At 44.9% G+C, this 20,832-nt stretch overlaps 1 protein-coding gene across 2 annotated transcripts in view; it reads left to right on the forward strand.

Moving 5' to 3' along the window:
* srrm3 (serine/arginine repetitive matrix 3) overlaps positions 1 to 20,832 on the forward strand; it is a 74,566-nt gene that overhangs the window by 31,671 nt on the left and 22,063 nt on the right. For both annotated transcript variants that reach the window (XM_056397761.1, XM_056397760.1), the window contains exons 2-3: positions 7,525 to 7,859; positions 17,553 to 17,654. In XM_056397761.1, coding sequence (XP_056253736.1) covers positions 7,537 to 7,859; positions 17,553 to 17,654 — 425 coding nt within the window. In that variant the 5' untranslated portion in view covers positions 7,525 to 7,536. The remainder of the gene's footprint in view (positions 1 to 7,524; positions 7,860 to 17,552; positions 17,655 to 20,832) is intronic.

Below are 20,832 nucleotides of genomic sequence, written 5' to 3' on the forward strand. Positions count from 1 at the left end.
AAAACCGAGATTGCATAAACTGCATAAACTTAACAGTGAACGTGTCTAATCCTGGCGGCAAAAAGTTTCTTCTCGTTGTCTCTGACTGCACAGTGGCAGAGAGGGTTGCAGACTCACGTAACGTTATGTAAAGACAGTACGAGTAATAAGCTTCAGCTTCAGCCTGCGCCTTCTCGGCCAGTATTTTCGTTTTTTATTTCAATTTGTGAATATTAATAAGGACTGAAATAAACAACCTCAGTAGCCTATGTGAACATACTCCTGTTATGAGTCCACCAGATTTGTTTTGCAAATTTGTGGCACCAGCGTTTTTCATGGTGCTCAATTGTGCTGAGGAATAATTGTTTTACATAAAATCATTTCATTCCCCTTCTGTCACTCAGCAGGGAGTAGAGAGATGGATAAAGATGATTTGGAATCAATAATAATCCTACACAAGCAGTTTTATCTTTATATGCTCCCTCCCTAGAATTCCTCAGAGTTGTGTTGTGATGTGATGTGCAGCGTAGCGACAGGCGGGGAGTGACTCAGGCTCGCGGACCTGAGCACATCCCTCCCCTGTCGGTGACCCCGCTAATCGCATCAGAAGCGGTCCGGTGCTAATCATTTCTCCCCTGAGACACTGCACACGGCAACTCGGACGAGTTTACGAGTTCCAGCAGAATGTGGTTGTGCATCAAGCCAGCTGGAGCAGACGCACACCAGCCGAAGGAGAGGTTCAAAGAAATCACAGTCTGATCCCCCGAGGAGCGAAGCCCCGCGCCGAGGTCGAGCGACTTCTCCTCCAGATTGTCAACCGGCAGCTGAACTGTGTGCCAGGACGGGCCCAGATGTCGCCGTACAGACAGCTTCGCCGTCTTCCTCTGTGGCGAATCTGTCTGTGTTGAAAATGGGACAGGGGTTTATTTTTGTCACACTCTGTCTCTGAGGTTGCCAAAGATGTTTCTCCACCAAAGTCCAAACATTTTCTGCCAACTTCTCGCTTTGACTTGCTATGTATCTCTCTCATACCACTCATTAGTTCAGAGTGTGTCGATGTGAGCTGTTATCATCCCGCTTGTGTTGTCTGCTCGGCTCCAAATGATGCACATGGTGACTCTTACACATGAAAGTGTAGTTTTTGCATCTGAGCGAGGAGTGTTTTGCAATTTCTATAGAGGAGAAATCTCCCAGAACTACAGTCGGAGCCGCACTCTTATGTCACTCTGCGCTGTGTTGCCAAAGCACAAACAGAAAAGTGAGTGAAGCACTTTACAGAAACTCATTCTCAGTCTAAACTCATCTCTGTTTAATTAAGTCAGATGACTGTTGGACTGTGCCTCGGCATGATTTCACCAAATCAAAACAGCTGTTTGTTGAAAAGGTGCCAACGTCTCAGCTGAAGTCTGTCTATCTGATCTCATTGTGACTCATTAAAGCACAGAGCTTTGACAGCAGAGAAAAAGAAATTACACATGTCTCTTATTTGAGCCCCCATTTAAATGTCAAACATAACCACTGTGCACGACTATCTCTTCCTTCTTTACCATTCCTGAGACCTCTGCTGCTCGTTTTGTATGCACCGTCCATCCAACTACGATTAAAAAAAAAAAAAAAATGAAAAATGAAAAAAAAAAAAGTCTGCTTGTTTCCCGGCACCCAACAGCAATCCAACGTGCCTGGAATGAAGACAGCTGACCTTGGGAAAGCTAAACACATCCTCTGGGTGCCAGCCTGCTAAAAACAAAACCAAGCTTCCAGCCAAGGGGCTGATTATTTTGGTAGAAAGGTGCGATGGAAAGCAGGAGATAGGACACACACAGAGAGGAGTGCAGTCAGCTCTTGCTGAGACACGTGCACACAGAGTATATCCAGTGCAACCACCTTGACTCTGAATATTTCTGTCATTTCACATCATTTCACAGGGGAGGGGGGGAGGGAGGAGGGGGGAGGAGGAAAAGAAGTTTGAGTGAAAGCCACCCAGAATGTTTTTTCAGCTTCTCTCTGCCAGTCTCAGTCGAGGTCAGGCCCCCTATTACTGCCACCCTGCAATCATGGATGAGGAGCAGCCACCGCTGAGTGAGATCCAATCATCGGTGCCTTTGTGCACAACACGGAGTGACCTGCCGTGCTATGAGAGAGTGGCGAGGGGTTAGAGAGGGGTTGGAGTTGGCTTTTAGTGAGGAACATGGCCCCAAGCAGACTAGACCCACCTCTCTGCTTTATTCTCTGGAGTGTGGCAGATGAAATAGACTCCACTTAAACAAGCCACAAGATTCTGAAAAAAAAAAAGAAAAGTAGCACGCTGTTGTGTTTAAGTGTTTTTACACTCTAATTACAAAGTCAGCTGATATTTTTAAATTAGGCGTCAAAATAAAATGCAGAAGATGCAACAAGACAATAGCATCTAAAATGATTCCTGCCGGAGCTGGACTGTTGGATACCTTCCATATTAATGTGATGTCAGCGTTACGGATGAAATACAAATCAGCGCTGGCTGAATTTTCCTGCTTACAGTCAAGTGCAGACTGTGGCCTGCAATACTCAATATTCTTTTATGACTGCAAAGAATATTTTTTTATAATGAAAAATTCACACACTCGCCGTGAAGCTTCTCTACTGTCTCTCTCCTCCATGAACATACAGCGCAGTGTCTGCAGTATTTACGTTGTAAGGTCGATCAAGACTAAATATACAGATGGCCATGCATATGCTGTGCACTGAAAGGGACCGGCTGTGTACATTTACCACATTAAAAAACAAACTCACTGTGTTCGGATTCAGAAAACATGCTGTATAAAGACGGAGCTGAATATTTCCCTAATCCTTATAGACAGAAAAATGACACAGACAATGAAAAACTGCTAAACTCTTCCCTTGTCAATACCCTTGACAGTGATGGTAATGATATCAATTAATGAGTTTACAAGTGTCGATGCCAGATTACAAAGGTTCATCTCGTTATTGGTTTGATTGATGTTTTCACTGCGGTCAAATGAAAACAAGACCAACGCTCTGCAGCCGTGCTAGCAGCTCTGTGCGGTCGTACTTCCTTTAAGCTAAATGCAGCATGCTAACATACTTATAGTGACAATGTTAGCATGCTGACATTTAGCAGTTAGCGCTAAACACAAAGTACAGCCGAGTTTGTCATGTTGCGTCATAAACCTAGATTAAAGTAAAAGTATGTAAAGTGTCATGTAAATGCAGCAACAGTCTCAGCTACATTTCTGCAAAGGAAATGCTAATGAAAGTATTAAAGTCACTTTCCATCTACTGCTGTTTTGTGGATATTAGGAGTCGGCCACATCAAGATAAACAGCTTGGGGCCAACAATGCAAAGTGCTATTAAACCAGAGAGAAGACGGTGTAACGAGATGACACAATTAAAAGAGCGCCAGTCAAAAATGTACTGACGGAAAACCATGTGGAGAATATGGAAATATGGCATTCGTATTTGTTGCAAGTATTAATGCCATGAACGTTTTTCATCTCGTCACTAACATGTGACAGTTTGATCAAATACTCCACACACATCACAGTTCTTCCCTGAAGTCCGTCTCCATTGCACTTTGTCATATTTAGTTTTTATCAATGCACCAACTTCTCCACCTCAGCCGAACGTAAAAAGTCATTTTTGGAACATTTGACTTGAGAATTGCTGGCAGGTTTTTTTTTTTAAATGCAAATTGAAAATCTGCATAAAGGTAGATAGAAACGCTCTTAATGTCTTTATACCATCTTTAATGGCAACGCAGCCAATAGATGTGAAGGAGGCAGTTTACTCTGAATAAACTGTATATATCCATCCAAAGAGGCAAACAGGAAAATGAATCAATGATCCCAACACATAGCAGCTCACAGACAGTAGTAAAAAGTATGTCATTTGCTTTTTGATAATAATATATTTCGATAAAATCCCCTGTGGAAAAAGAAAATAATCACTATAATTACACGGTGGTTCAAGTCCAGGCAATCCCCTCTCTAATGTCCCATTAGCCTAATGCAACATTATGTTGCTAATGAGACCAAGATTTTTTCACTGTGTGGCCACAGTGTTATTCTTATTAATTGAGCTTTCAGCACGTGATCCATCCACTGTATGTTCCAGATGAGTCAGCCCCGCATGGGCGACCAGCTACTCTGTAATTGAGAAATCACGACGCTCTTATGGAAATTGCAACAACCCTTACGCATTCGGAGCGGATGACCGCTGTGATTGGCTGTTATTTTACACTTCAGGGTTGTTTTTGTTTTTGTGGTCTGAGGTGTGACGTCAGCAGAAGACGGGCTGCAGAGCCGACACAGGAGCAGACAACAGGAACGATCCTCTCTCTCTCTCTCTCTCTCTCTCTCTCTCCCTCTCTCTCTCTCTCAGTGGAGAGAGGGCGTGAACTAATGGCTCTTTAATTTCTAACAGCAATCAGTGTCATTGCTCCAAACTGGAATATTGAATGTTCAAGACGCATTCTGTCTTTGGGATTTGAAATAACTGATGGTGACACTCAGCGAATGTGGCTAAACAACTCCACTTAGCATAATGACTAATTACAAAGCGTTTGTCGGGATGTGACAGTCTTACACGCCCTCGCAATAATAGAAGACGAGGTTGGTGCCACCATTAATACAGTAGCTGCAGATAACCTTCAGTCCCTGCAGAGGACTCTCACACAAATTGACTGTGTGCTCTGCTTCCTTATCAGCTCACTGACAACTCTCCCTTTATGCTATGATTTTTTTCATTACACAAGTCAATGATTTAGTTGTTTTAACTTGAAAGAGAACAGATTTGTGCACGCCCCGCCCCCCTCATGGGAACAAAGAGGAATGGCTGTGGAGTGATGCATTAGTATAATGAGATGGTTGGATATTTGCAGCGTTCATTTAACACCGGCGACACGGCCTGCAGCTTCTGACTCCACACATCTGGCGCTGCGGAGGATCTCACTTGTGAAGGGAGTTTCCCGTTTCTGAAGATTTCTGCGATGATATCTTCATCTTATTTAATCTTGTTACATCTGGATTTCAAACAGCTTCTTATGTTCGGTCAGTTTCATATGGTGGAAATCATGTTGTTTGTTACCGGGGGCAACTCAGCGGCCAAGACATGATGTCCAGCACAAAAGAGATTAACCACGGTCCTCCTCTCTGACTGACAGACCCAGACCTGAACAGACCAGCTCAAGCTTTCATCGCCTGTGGACACCTGGTCTAATTAAAATAAATTCAAACAAACCGCGGCACGGTGGTGCAGTGGTCTTCCTGCGTGGAGTTTCCATGTTCTCTGCATGGCGGCGTGAGTTTTTTGCGGGTACTTCCTCCCACAATCCAAACACATGCACGCTAGGTGACTCTAAATTGCCTGTAAATGTGATTGTCTCTAAACGTCAACTCTGGCGGCCTGACCAGGGTGCACCCCGCCCTCACCCAGAGTCAGCTGGGATTGGCCACCCACCTAAAAGGATAAGCGGTATGGCTAATGGATGAAGAAAGAAAACTGCATTGAAACTAAATTAACTAAATGTTTTTTAAATTGAAATGTTACTCAAATTGTTCGGTCCCACTTAAATGTCTAGATTCTTTCTAAAATCGTATCACCTCTTGGATTAGAGTTTGGATTGAATTTCTCATTAACGGCCTGTTTATTTTGGCTCTTTCATAAATGCTAATGGTGCAGAGTGGAGTCATGTTTGGAGTGTAATGTATACATTTGTGAAAGGTGTAAAGGAGCATAGAAACCACACAGAAGGATTTACAGTAAGTCTCGGTTGATTCTTTCATTCTATTGGACTTTTGTTTGTTTTTGTTTCTTAGTTTTTTTGCTGCCACTGCCGTTGGGTTTTGTCGTATCAATAAAGCAAAAATAAGAAACAAAAAAGTCTCTCCTCCGAGCTGGTACAGAGGGTGCTCCAGTCTTCCTGAATGTCGTTCTAAAGTCTCTTTTGATAGATGAGAGCTTTTTCTCCCAAGAACCTTCTGCACACAAGTTTGTGCAGATGAGAGATCTCTGTCATGGAATATCAAGTGCTGATTTACTGTATAATAGATTCAGAGATAATACCTCCTGCTGTCCTGCCACCTGTTCTGTCAGCCCGAGAGTCGTGTCGCTGCACACAGATCCACGGCTCGTTTACCAGCTCGCAGCACTTCAAAAACAAGCACATCCCTATTAACCAGTCAAAGACTTTCCGAATCAGCTCAATCGTAGGGAACCGCCTGCCTGAAGGCTGCTCACACGATCACAGTGATGGGATGGGATAAGTTGGTAGAAGATGTAAATGTAGCGGTGGAGCTTTCGTCCATCCAGCCTCGGTATCTTCCTTGTCTCCGTGTGTGACAGTGATGAAGTGCCTTAGCTGGGCTTCTTTGGCTCCTTGCTGAAAAATGAAGCCATTAGTGGCAGAGGGAGAGGAGCTGAGGCGCTGAGGCGGCCGAGGCTCGTGGGCACGTGAAGGCCTTCCCAGTCTTCCCGCTCTTGTTCTACACCGGCCTTAACAGGACCATCCATCTTAATCAGAGCGCAGTCCATGCAGCACTTGGACGAGGCGATTTTTTTTTTATTCACCAAAATGACAAGATCATCATTTCACGAGTAAACGAGCCAGAAACAAAAAGGTTGCGAAAGTCGAGAACAAAGAATGCATTCATGGTCGATATAATAAAATCAATCAAGTCATATCAAAGATAAATCAATACTTTCCCTATTCTCCACTGTCACGTGTTTTGTTGCTACAGGCTTTGTGTCATCCTCTTCCTCTCCTCCTTCCCCTGTCTTGATGTACAGTGTGTGTGGTATACGACGTTGCTTTACAGCTTCAGTTGAGTCCAGGAGATCAGAGAGTTTTAAAGAGGAATTCAACCCCCCCCCCCCCCCCCCCCCCCTTCCTGCCTCTAGGCACTACTGGGTTGTTGACTCATGGAGCAGAAGTTGCTGTCAGCGCTGTCGCTGGCAATGCATGTCTACATGTACTCAAGGTCCATGGTATGTGTGTGTGTGTGTGTGTGTGTGTGTGTGTACAGTATGATGATGTGTGTGAATTGCAAAGTGCACTACTCAGTTCAGGCAAAAACGCTGCAGCCTGTCCACTGACATTACCATCACGTCACAAACAGCTCACCTTTCAGTGTGCCGCTAAATGTTTGTGGCTTATTATGTGTTTGAATTGGTTGTTGTAGGAATGTGTGTGTGTGTGTGTGTGTGTGTGTGTGTGTGTGTGTGTGTGTGTGTGTGTGTGTGTGTGTGTATGTGTGGAATGATGGTAAAGGTTCCTTCATGGGCTCGACACGGTGGAAGTGAAGAATATTCTACTTTCATATTTTATGTTATTAAATGTGAGCTGTGTGTATAAGAATTACACGCTCTCACCACCGTGGACAGTGCAGTAATAAATCAGCAACAACCCAAATCCTCCCAAATGGAGGTTCGCGGGAATATTGGACGTTAAATCATTAACACGAAATGAGACTTCCAAAGGAATACCAAGTGTTCCTCTGTCAGTTCTTCTTTTCCTCCATCAGCTGATCTCTTTCTCTCCATCTCCACAGAGTTCAGTAATCATGTACGATGCAGCGAGGGTGCCGTCTCCTAAGGATGGCGCAAATGGGGTGTCGCAGCCGGTGGTCCCCGGAGCAGGAACAGCTGCGGGGTCAGGAGCGCCCACGCCGACTGCAGTCCTACAAACTAAAGCTGAGGACGGACAGCCAGGTATGGAGGAGGAGGAGGATGAGGATGAGGAAGAGGAGGAGGAGGAGGAGGAGGAGGAGCCCAAAGCAGAGCCCGTCCTGGTGAAGAAGCCGCACAGAGAGATCCTGGACCATGAGAGGAAGAGGAGGGTAGAGCTGAAATGTATGGAGCTCCAGGAGATGATGGAGGAGCAGGGGTGAGTAGATGTGATGAGCAACTTATAACAATAACACAATGGGCCTCATGCAAGCAGCTCTTAAGAACAGTACATACTCAAAGCTGCTATGATCAGTATCTTTATAGTGACGCTCACGATCAACCTACAAAGAATTAACACGCAGTTGCTGTAGATACGTGCACTAATTCACTCATAAAACTCACTTCACTCACAAAATACACTTCTGGTAGCGCTCACGCATGTATAGCATGACTGTTACATGGCCTGTGTAGACAGCTGGATAGATGAAAACAGAAGTGCATCTTTTCCATCAGTCTGTGCCGCGGACAACAGAGGAGTGTAGCTGAAACACTTTCCTGTTCAGAGGAAGGAAAATTAGCAGATGATCCAGGTCTGAGGTTTGGCTCATGTACAGACACTCTGCCTTCCTTCAGTCGGAAAAATACTTGAGTGTCTTCCAAAATGATAACGCCTTAATCCGAATGACACTAGAGTTTAAATAGATATTATAAATATCAACTAAAATAAAAAGAAAGAACTAAAAGATACTAACAGGTCTTCACACATGCAGCATCTGGCTTTATTTCTGTTACAGCACAGGTGACGACACGTCACTGGCAGCTGTTTTAATATTTTGTTGTTATTTCAAAACCTATAATACGACTGCTGACAGGGCTGCGTCTCTTGTTTTGGTCCGCTGACTCCCGACACCGGGACCTGAAGTTTATTTTATTTTTAATCTCGGGGTGACACGTTCGTGAATGAAGCGCTGCCACGAATGGAACCGAACAGGTAGCCTTTAATAGCAACGTGGGAGCTCTTATTATGCTAATGACCAGATTTCACCTACGCACTCCTACTCATACAGTAAGCAGGTGGCAATTTAAAGAGAGTTCTGGGACTAGAATACGACGGCGTTCTTGCATGAGGTCCCATATGTATTAAGCACAAAAACATTCAAGTAGCATTGAATAAATGTTGTTCCAACGAGCAGGTAAGCTCTTCAGTTGCACTGGGTATTTAATGTCAAGTGACAGAACTGTTTCCACTGAAACAGTAGTTGTTTATCTTTTCCTTACGATTTACTTGCTGGGGAGCCGGTTGAAGTGCACGCCATGAAAACATCGTATGTGCTGTAGAGAACTTGACATTGACAGGTATGTACCTGTAGGGCTGCTGAGTTCACAAGCTGCACCGAAACATTACATTCAAAATCTGTTACCTGCCAAAAGTCATTTTCATCGCAGCCCTGGGAAGAGGGGAAAAACAAGCCCCTGCAGAGGAGGGGAGTAAACATAAGACGCTGTGTTATTGTTAGGAAGTGGTGCATAGCGGTTGTGTTTTGGGGACACGGCTGTTTGAGCAGCATGCTATGGAAATATTATCAGTAGCTGTGATCTGACCAATCCAGCGCCTTTTTTTCAGTCCTGTTAAAAGCAGTGCATTCTGCTATGATGCTCTGACAAATGAAACTAACGTCATGATGTGTGATGCTGCCCTGCTCCTCAGATAACTGTTTCCCAGCACAGGAAACTGTTCGGTATTAAATGAAGGACTCTACAGGGACCATGTTGGCAGGGACCTGGTTACTTCCTGCTTGGCCACCTGCCCCAGATAACATAATTGGCAGTGTTCACAATTAGCAACCCAGTGAAGAATCATGGTCTTTCTCAATGGACCGGTAGCAATAGGCTCCTGTGGAGAATCAGTGAGGTGATGAAGATCCTGACTGTCAGGTAGACAGAAGAGAGAGGCGACTGTAAAGCCCCTTTTCCACTGGTCAAGACCCGCTAACATCAGGCTTTTGTCAGCAATGGAAAAGGGTTCAATCTACATTCACATCCGGGTCAGATGACTCCGCAGTAGACGTGGGTATTTACCAGGATGAACATGCTGATTTCTGCCCCTTTTCCTGTTGTAACTTCTTTCAAAGCACAAACACTGTAAACACAGAATCCAGCACGGCGCTCTTCAACCAGAAACACTGAAATAACTTTTAAAAACACACAATCACCGATCGAAGTGTCTCACACGGAGCCTCCTCTGTGTCTGTGTGCTCTGTAGCTACACATCAGAAGACATCGCTCCCTGCAATTGTGTGCGTCCTCAGTCCGAACAGAAAGGCGAACTCGGCTGGCAGCATAAAAGGTGTTAATTGCCTTTTATTAGCAAGTTTACCTGCGTCTAAAAAACCTATCTTGGTGTAAAAAGGGTATTCGTGTGTCTGGAGTCTCTACACTGCGCCCAAGCCAACAGCGGGACTTAGACAGGATCGACGCTGCACTTGGAATTGAACCGTTGAAATTAAAGGCAGAAATGTCTCACGGTGAAAAAACAAACGTTTGCATATTACTTGAATTCAAGCTGTTGAATTCATGTGTGTGCATCTTAGTGAAAACGATGTGGCTTCAGTAGCTGGGAACAACAAATCCTGGTAATCCCCTGAATCAAGATTGCACCGTGTCTCTTTGCAGCAGTGACATGAATTCTACCTCAGAGATGAAAATAAAACACACACACACACACACACACACACACACACCATTGTTAGATACATGTAAGATACATGAAGCTTCACCCATAAGCTGCAGCACGGATGCAACGTTACTCATCCTTGAAGTTTTTGCATATTTGCAGCCAACACTTGAACTTTGCATTAACGGCCTTATCCTCAAGTAATGGTTATTAGTCAGGTTGCCATAGAGACACTCAGTTAAGAACACAGGCCAACCCAGTGTAGTCTGTTTCATTAGCATGATATGTGTCCTCCAGCGCAAAGTTAGGAAGAGCTTGGGTTGCTTTAAAGCGTGTCCATGGAAATTGTGGTGACTGCAGTCGCTCCTAATCCACAATCTGAGGGCCACACACACACACACACACACACACAGTGCTGCTTGAATAACTACAGCTTGCAGGCAATCTCCAGGCTAACTGAGACTATAATTAATGACAAGCTCTGGGATCCTGTGTTGGTACATTGTAAACTCACTTTCCCACTGATACCAGGTGACATTTTATTCACATCACAATTTGTCATGATAGAAACCTGCAAATCCTTGATAGATGAGGGTGATTTAATTGAATAAAGGGCAAGCTAAGTAATGAGTTGTTTTTTTGGTTAAGGCTTGATATGAGCGGTGACAGGCATCAACCTGAATGTCAGAATGAGGGATCTGCGTTTTGCAGATGCAAAGAAGATGACGCCTAGTTTTTCCTGTGTTCACTTCTGCAGCAGTAATTGAGAAAACTACCTTTCCTGCTGCTGATCGTTCCATTGTAGTGTGGAGAGATGGAGAGGGGTGGAGAAGATGGAGATAGATGGATGAAAGTTTCATTGTCTAACTCATCTAGCCTTCCCTCCTTCCCTGGGCTTGTCAGGCGGTAGGGCCTCATTAAGACTGCAGGGAAATGGTACAGCTATGGCAAACTGAAGCAGCTGAAAGGGGGGGAAAAGGGGGGGGGGGGGGGGGGGGGGGTTCGCTGTTGCCATCTGTCAATGTCCACTCATCTGCTGGGCTGGAGTGGACATAGTTGCCCCTGGTTTGACAGCGATGTAAAAGAGCCCTGATGTCTATTGGAACAGTGTAGTGGCAGGCAGCAGCTTGGCTAATGATGACAGAATGCGAGCAGAGCAGAAACCCGCACCGAGCAGCTCCACACACTCCTCAAGACCGCATGGCCTCGGCTGGCAGACGGTCGCACTTGAAGGACGGTGACCACTCAGCTGAGTGTTAAAACTCTGGACGGGCTCAACTCATCTTGTTAAGCTATAATAAAAAAGAAGAATCTCATTTGCCAGCTTGGCTCAGCACAGCTCACCCTGCCTCTCCAATTTCTAATGTGCCTCTTTAAATGAGAGTGTGTGTGCATGTGTGCAGGATTAAGGGATAGAGCGGGGGGATGAAACACAGGGGTAGACAGGCAGAGCAATGCCAGGCATTAGACACAATTAAGATGGTGGCTGGAGTCTGTTTTCATTTGTTGTGGATTTAACAGAGGGGGCAGAGCTGCAACGTCACCCGCGAGCCCCCGTCCTGACTGAGGCCTCGGTGCAGGATTAGCCTGGGGGGGGGGGGCGAGTTGGACGTCTGCCTCCTTCTGTAACCCTGCCAGCACGGCAGACACTCCCCTCCTTTCTTTGACACACAACCCCCCCCCCCAAAATCCAGTCATGCTCTTCTCCAGAGATAAGACCAGGATAAATAGTCTGTCATGAGTGATGGCCTCACCCTGGGAGCCAATTAGACAGGCTCAGCAATTAAAGGAGTCTGTTCATTTAGCTATCCAAGACCTGGCAGCGTCCCCTCATTCACTGGCACATTGAGTGCTCCGCCACTGCAGGGAACATTGCCCTTTTATGTATAATAGCTGGGCCGGAGGTTACGTTCGTGGGGCCATTTATACATGACATCTGTCTGGAGGAGCGTGAGACACGAGCTGTTAGAGCGGCTCTTGGAGAAGATGGTAAAAAATGCTTAGTGTCTATGTTTCAACAACTCTGGGTACCTTATGATAACGACTTGCTGCCTTATTTTAAGCTCCAGGTCTGCTCTGCATACAAGAGTTCACACTCTATTTCATGGACATTTTTCCACGCTAATTGAACCATAATGATTGTGCATGATTCAAACTCCTGTGGCGTCTGAGCCTTTTTCCAGCTCTTTAATGAGCTCTCTGTGCAGAGCCTCGCTCAGTCTAAACTGCAGGCTCCCTTTAAAACACACGACCCACGTATACGCATCTGCACAACACACACACACACACATTAAACAGAGTGTGTGCTAACGCCTGTCTAATGCATGCATAAAACGGTGTGTGCCACCAGTGGTAAGGGCTGTTTAAATAGGCAGGAAAAGAGAAGATATTGTTGTTCCTGCTTCACCAAGCAGAAAAATTAGATGTGCAAGTTTGTATTGAAAACTAAATATCTGTTGTTTTAAAGCTCAGTAGAGAGGTGTAGCCTGCACAAGCAAGGGAAAAACCACAGGGATGTACGACTGAATTTAAATGCACAGGAGGGCAAACAAGGGCCACAGTTTAAATTCAGTCATGGCCTGGGAGCTACGATGCAGCATTGTGGCCACTGCTGCCACCATATTGCTTTAGTGACATCTGCAGTGACACTTTGAATTGCAAGAGAAATGAGTAGCCATAGGATCCCATTAAGAGAGTTGCTCTCAGAGCCTCTCAGACCAGAGAAAATAACTATCTCTGCTCTGATGGAGCTTTTCCTGCAAGCCAAAGCCCGCGTCATAAGACCATAAGCCTGTGACCTATAAGACTCAAAATTGGAGGGGAAGGCATCTCAGGAACAATGACCCATTTTACACTGCGGGGCTCCCAAGCCTATACAGAAGGTCCATGCGAGACAACAACGGCTTCAAATGCTGTTGTTACAGGAGGTCTTACAGAAGATGAGTGATCAGAAAGCGTGGCAGTGGCGGATTGTGGTGCTCCAAACACTGATGTGCTTACACTGTGGGGGAGGCGGAAAGGTCGTCTTTATATAGTGACAGAAAGGTGGTCTCTCTTTCTTTGCTTCTTTTTGCCTGGTGTGTTATCTAACCAGAAAATCTGTGAATCCAGAGAGCATCAATTGAACATCCTCTCCACATGAGTGTTGAACCACAGTGGCAGCGTCACCGAGGCTCTCGGTAAGTCTTTTTAATTCTGCCCCTGAAATAGAAATGTGGGGGTGTTCGGGTTTGCCTTTCCATGTTCCCAGCGCCATTCAATCTTACTAACTACATTGGCGTCACTCTGCCTCTGTGCTCTCTGCAGCGGGATTGATGGCTGCAGAGTTTCATAGGTGTACAGCAGCGCCTGGGGACGACTTGTGGAAAAAGGCCCTTCGGATACCAAATGCAGAGACATCCCTGGCAGTCAGGAGGAGCACACACACACACACACACACACGCCCTACACATAGGCACCTCCTCATCAAATCGATGACTATCAGCGTAAGGATGCTCTCTGGGCCAAAGCTATTCATTTTCCAGGATCATGAGTTAATGGGGGAAATCTGTGGGTGCTCGGAGCTGTCTAATTACTCCAATCAAGTTCTTTAATCGTGGTGATTTTTCATGCCTGGGGTGGTGGGGAGCCCCCTCACTCTGATCGATGTCTCCTGTCTCTCTCTGTCCAAATCACTGGGACTTTGCATGCTGTAGGCAACGGGCCTGGGCTAAATGGCTTTCATTTGGCTCCACTTGGCAGGCTCTGGCCTCGCCCCCACCTCATGCACATACACTAACACACACACACACAAATGAAAATATACAAGTGCCCTGCGCAGTTTAACATTAATTTTAATTGGAATCCAGTATTACCCGGCCCATCCCTGAGAGTGACCACTCCAATCAGCCCCTCCTCTGCACGGTGTCAGGGCAGAACAGATGGTGCGTTAGGCAGAAAGCAGCTACCTTTACAGCTGCGAGAAGTGCTAATTAAATGTGCAGAGCATAGATGTGTTGTTTTAGTCTGCTTCTCCTAATAGCTTCTGACAAATGTCCAATATGTGGCCATTTACACAGATTGATTCAAGCTCATTATGGATTTTTTCTTTCCTCACTTATTTTAAGTGCAACTCAAAAGTTCAGCCATAATGGAAGAAAGAGTTTTCAGTCTCACATCAACATGGTTTTCTTCTTCAGACTTCATTGTGTCCATAGATTTTTATGTCTGTGGGTGAACCTGCCGACCGTTCACCAGGTTCCTGCAGGTGTTCAGGTGCTGTGGGGGATTCTTGTTGAACCATATTTCTAAACCTGAGGCTCTATGTTTGAAGCAGCACCAGTGCTGTGCATACACTCTCTGACTTTGGTTAGGAAGCTAGACCCATCCAAAAGAAACAGACTTTGCTGTGCTTCCTGCTGTGAAGCTGCGCTGTTCTTCAGATTCGATCGGTTCAGTGGGAAGACAGAGAAAGAGGAGGAAAGTTAAACTGAAGGCCATGAGTCAACAGAAGCTTCAGCCCCACAAGTTGTGACCCCTATTTTCTTGCTTTAACCGCTGTGTCAACAGAGGTACCTGCAGGCGCTAACATCCTCACCATCATCAGCACAAATGTGAAGGAGAAAGCCAGACAGTCATGGCACATGTTTGGCCAGAACACATTCATTTTCACAGCCAGTATCCTCTCTGAGCCTTCTCACCCTTTTATCTATTGTACACCCTCCTTTGATCCCTAACAGACAGCTGAAAGCACGCAGGGACTGCTGGAGAGTTGTCGGAAAGCAGCCATAGGAAGCAGCTAACGTATGGTGATGGCTTCTCCGCCGTGCACGGAAAGCCCTGAATATAAAGTGTGTGCTTGTAGCCATTGTGCTGAGTTGACAGCCGCTGGGCTGAGAGAGATTGCCATACAGCAGGACCTGATGGTGCTGTCACACCGGCTGGCTTCTTCTCTGTTGGGCCATCTTTCAGGTATTACAGCTCTCCACCACGCTAATCTCATTCTCTGCACCTTCAATGTGCTGATAGCACACAGCTCAGAATACGTGGTATCGGCTGCTGTATTTAATCTGAGAAAAAGTAAACGCTCCTCAGACTAATGTCATTTCTGTGCTGAAACGAGCCACTGGTTCATTTACAATCCAGCTCGGAGAACTGGTCCTGCCGTGAGCTGCAGTGAAGAGATGAGTCTGTTTCAGCACTGAGTGATGGACAGCTCCTCTGTCAATGTCAGATGTTTTAATTGTGATTGAACAGGAACATTAGTTGCTTGTGGAAAAGTCTTTTGTGTACTTTTGGTCTGTCTCTGTACGCTCAGGTTCCTTAGTTCAAACTAAGAGAAATCTTAATGGTAGCGCTGGGGCTTCAAAGTCTAATACTGTCTCCTAATACCCCGAGACAAACCTGAGGGAACTGAGGAATGTAAAGAGGACCATGAAGTTTGGGGGTTTGCAGTAGGCTACCTGTTTTTTTTTTTTAACGTCTATCTTTGTTTACATTTTGTCAAACAACACCATTAAAAGTTCTGAAGTTATATGAAACATGTTTTTTTCTGGGATCTCAAAGCAGATTCTCAAAACAGACGTTTATTCTCGATGGAGATAATGGAGACATACTGGCGACAGAGATAATGATCTCCTCAGGAAGTGTAAGTCACACTGGATCTTAGAAATATGTTTATAATATCTGTGTGTTCAGATTTGATTAAGGACTATTTTTTGATGCAAATTGCATCAGTCGGGTGCAGAGGGGTTTTAAAGTACATGAATTGCCTCCGTGTGTCACGTCCTCCGCTGCAGCTCCAACTGTTCGGTGAGACAACACGCCCAGAGGAGCGGAGGCTGCTGGTGTCGTGTCGACGTACGAAATCACATACAGGCCTCCTCATGCTTTTACCCATGCGATGTATCACACGTGGTGTAGGTATATACTGTAGGTATCATGAATGGAAGATTATAGTTGCTCCAAAGCTTTTATTATATTCAGTAAATCTTTTGTTTTTATAGTAACTTTGACATTTTGGAAAATGTACTTACAAATTCACTTTCACTACTGCCTTGAAAGACTGATGCCGCTCTTATCTGCTCTCTAAATATGAAGCTACAGCTCTTGTTGTTGAACTCTATACACCACAGTAGATTTATTAATGGCGGAGGCTTCCAGTCGGTCTAACTCTGTCATCTGGCTCTTGGCCACGCTTTCACAGCTTTATTAATTCTCTGGCTTTTCCTCTCCCTCCTCTCTGCCTTCATGTTTCTCTGCCTCTGTAGCTCATTACAGCTCATTACCAGCGCCAGAGCGGAACGTGGAGCTGGTGTGAGATGGTATGAATACACCAGGAGATCAGCTCGGTGTACAAGTGCATTTAAAGGGCCGTGTACTTTCACAGAGCTGCACAGCTACCCTCTGAGTATTTGTAGTATGGGAAAAGAACAGAATCGACTTCATTCCCTCTGCTGTGATTGCTCAGACAGGCTGTTTGAATTATTGCTGTGTCCCTGCAGAGCTGTCACCGCGTTTCCAGCGGCAGGTCTGCGGACAGAGGCTGCGGTGTTGCTCACAAACAGGGAGGAGAAGTAAGATCACAATGAATGAAAGTATAACTGATCATTGTGATTCTCTCCTGCTGCACCCACAATACGCCTGGAATGAAAACAGCCTGAATTTTAATCAATTAGCAAATATGAATACAAATCTATAATGTGGCACTGACAGTAATTTCTCGTGCGCCACTGCAGCTGTATTCTGTGTGTGTCAGCTTGTTGAGAGCTCCTCTGCCCCTCAGGTCCTCTCAGCTCAGCGAGTTATACAGCGCTTACCCGCAGAATAAAACATGACATGCAGCCCAAGCCTGAACGAGTAACCGGCCCGGGTCAGGAGAGGCTGACAGTGAGTCATCAGAATATACATCATTCGGCTGAGTGTAATGTTTGGTCAGGACACGGTTGGAGACAGTCTTTGACATTTTGCTCAGACTCTGTGTGATAGCAGGGGGGGAGGACACGGCTGCTACAAGAGCGACCGGCAGTTATGACTGACGACAATTAGCTTCACAGGTTCCCCCTCTGCATCCAGGACTGTCCTGAGAAGCTGCTGCTTTAATTTGCAGGTTCTTCATAGGCCTTCACACAGTCTGCGGTCAACGCTGAGAAGAGTTCACTTCAGCCCTGTCTGCTCGCTGCTGAAGCGAGTCGTCAAAGCTGCAAATGAGTGTCCGTGTTCCTTCGCTAACTGTTATGTCTTCATGTCCGTCCTCAGGTACACAGAAGAGGAGATCCGACAGAAAGTGAGCACATTCAGACAAATGCTGATGGACAAAGAGGGCGTTATCACCAGAGAAGGCTCACACACACAACCAGTGTAAGTCACCGTGCGTCAGGTTTAATGTCTGTGATGTGTCTGTTCGTATCTACTATAACTATCTGTTTATGTCACAATATGTGTACCTGTAGTGCAGCGGTGGAAGATGTACTCACATGTTTTACTGAAGTAGAAGTAGCAATATCAAGCTGCAGAAATTCAAAATTTTACTTTAAGTACAAAAATATTTGCATCAATTTTTCCGAAATTACCAAAAGTAAAAGTGCTGATTAGGCAGAGAGGTCCAGCTCAGAATAATGTTTGTTACTGGACTTACAACTGGTAAAGCTCAGGCTTATTTCAACCCCTTTATATACTGCTGGGGATCTTGTTAAGAAAATGATATCGTAGCCTGTTATAGTACATCACAATTTGTTTGATGATTGATTTTGTGTCATTAATTTGCAGATTGACTGTTAATCAAATTTATTACGTAAATATAGTGGAGTAAAATGTACAATATATTCCCTAGTATAAGATATAAAGTAGCAGGAAAAGGAAATACTCAGGTAGAGTTCAAGTGCCTCAAAACTGAGTAAATGTATTTACTATCCACCACTGGTATTCAAATTTATACCGTGTATAGTGGTTTTAAATTGTCTAATCTGCCTCACTTTCTGCACTGAATTGTTTTTTACTCCATTTATTCTCCTCATGTTTATGTCTATAAGCTCTCAACAACATAACCATGTACCTGGATCAGCTAAATAATTAAACATGGTTTGTATTTCAGTCCCACCTTCACACAACAGTAAGAAGTGAGTCTAAATAAAAGCTGCGTAAGTGTGAAAGGTGCCGGTGGAAACAGAGCAGCAGCTCAGTGTTAAAAGTCAGAAATGATTGGAAGTAAAGTTTGTTTGAAGTGTCAGTGCACTTCAGAGAAGGTCCCAAACTTCAGCTTGTCAGTTTCCAGTCTGCTGTCAAGGTGCCGGAGTTTAATGGGATCTCGAGGTAAAAAATAACACCTCGGAAACATCCGTCAAGCTTCATCCTGCGCTGCACAGCCAATGGTTAAGAAGGAAAAGTGAAGCTGTATTTCACATCTTTTCAGGGGACATTATCTGTGCAAATCCAAATAATGTATTTATATTCATTTTACACCCCCAGTGTGCATGCACAGTTATTCACCTCCCTCTCCTTATTTTACCACATTCTGTTCAGCAAATTTATGAAGGAACCCAAAGCCTTTTGTGTTGTATCTATTAATTACAAGATGATTACAAAAGCTTTGTAACAAATAAATCTGATCAAATTAGACAGCAATAAATAACAAATGCAAAGAGAAATTGATTTTGATGGAAGTTATGAGAAATGACCTGCCAGTCTAATGACGTCTTCAGGCCGTCAGTTACAAAGAATACGGACCCTAATTGCAAAGGTGCAATGAATTTTAATTTGAATCCTTTTGACTGGTAATGCCTCGTTCTGAATAAACAGGGAGTGCTTGAACCCCAGTGGTTTAAAAATAATCAGCAGCATTTTAAAGTTTATTCCAAACTCTGCTGGAGGCCAATGAGGTGAAGATTGGCAGGATAATTGTCAATTTGTGTAGCATTAAGCCACAGTGTAGCTATGAGCATGAGGTGGGAGGAAAGACGCCTCATCTGAGGCAAACACAGATGGAATCAAAGGAATCAACATGAATGAATGAGTGTACAGAAACACACACACAAACACACACACAGTGAAAAACATGAGAAACAGCAACAGCAGGAAGTGGGTGTGGTGCCACTCCTGAGTCAGTCCATCGTACTGTACGTGTGAATGACTGAGAGCAGCCGTATGGCGGTGGCAACATGACCCGCCGTCTGTGAACTAATGACTGGTAATGACGCTGATGCTTCCTGTCTCACAGACAGGACTAATGAGTCTCCCTCCTCTGCACCTCAGCTGGTGTCTGACATTAAACTAGAACACGCTGGAGGAGGGAGCTGCAGACGACGGTCATGTACAGTGGGATGAATGTAAAAAACAATCATGGCCCAGAGAAAGCAAACTACAAAGATACAGCAAGTTTCGTTTGTTTTGCTTTTCGCATGATTCACCCTGAAGGGCACTTCTGAGTCAGGTCAATTTAGGATTTTCAGAACTTGCCTCAAATTCTGCAACTTTCCCTCAGCAGAAAGACCTTGATGTGGAAAATTGAAGAAGGTTGTAATTTGCAGGCTTGTTATCCCTCCACTTCTCCACATCGTCTATACTCTCTCTCTCTCTCTCTCTCACACACACACACACACACACACACACAGACATGAATGAACTGAACTTCAGACTCCTCTGAAGTAATCTACAGTGACTCCCTCTGCTCCACATTGTGACTTTTTGAAGTGAACTTTCTAAATCTGTAGCATTATAGCAAGTATGTCTTACTGTATGTCCCCCTGCTCAAAACTGCACTCTGCTGAACCCCCCCCCCCCCCCCCGATACTTGGATCAGCAATCCCCAGCATTAATAGGTAATACATCAGCGGACCCGTCACTTAATGTGGGTTTATGAGGCCTTCAGTCACGGTGGTAAACAGGCAGCGCTGATTTCTGGCTCGTCTGTGTCACAGCACTCTCTGTCTTTTATCTCTTTCCATGCCAAAACAGATATACATCAACACAGAGCTATATAAATGTCGATATAGTCATATGGATTTGCAGATTTGCTCCGTCCCGCTCTGAAATGTACTGTTGCCTTCAGTGTGTTTGAGTTTTGCTCAGCTGGGAGATTTTATTGCGAATGCCATCTTGTCCACAGGGACTGGGACTATTGACAGGCTAGGCCCCTCAGCTGTAGCTTAATACTCTTATACACTAGTAGTAAACAGCTACCTCATAACTCTGTTTACCAATGTCCCGCATTGATTTCCTGCAGAATGGATGGGAACGCGAGCGAGAGAAGGAATGCAGTGTGTAAAGCCTATCGGAGCTTTGCAGGCTTACACACCAAGGCTGTCCGATCAGAGCGGGATCATTGGAGAATCTGACGCTGGGCTTCACATAGCCGTTCAATATCTGATGAGAAGCCTGAGAGCAGGTTTCTTCATTAAGAAACAGAAATATATTTCATTTTGATAGAAATGACTGTAATGCAGATATCTAATCTAGGTGCATACAGAGCATCAAGTTCTTTCCCCAATGATCACAGAATCGATCAGCTCAGCTTAAACTCCCAGCCCAGTCCATCCTTCAT

Source organism: Seriola aureovittata, chromosome 15 (assembly GCF_021018895.1).
Source record: "Seriola aureovittata isolate HTS-2021-v1 ecotype China chromosome 15, ASM2101889v1, whole genome shotgun sequence".
NCBI classification, from domain to species: Eukaryota; Metazoa; Chordata; class Actinopteri; order Carangiformes; family Carangidae; genus Seriola; species Seriola aureovittata.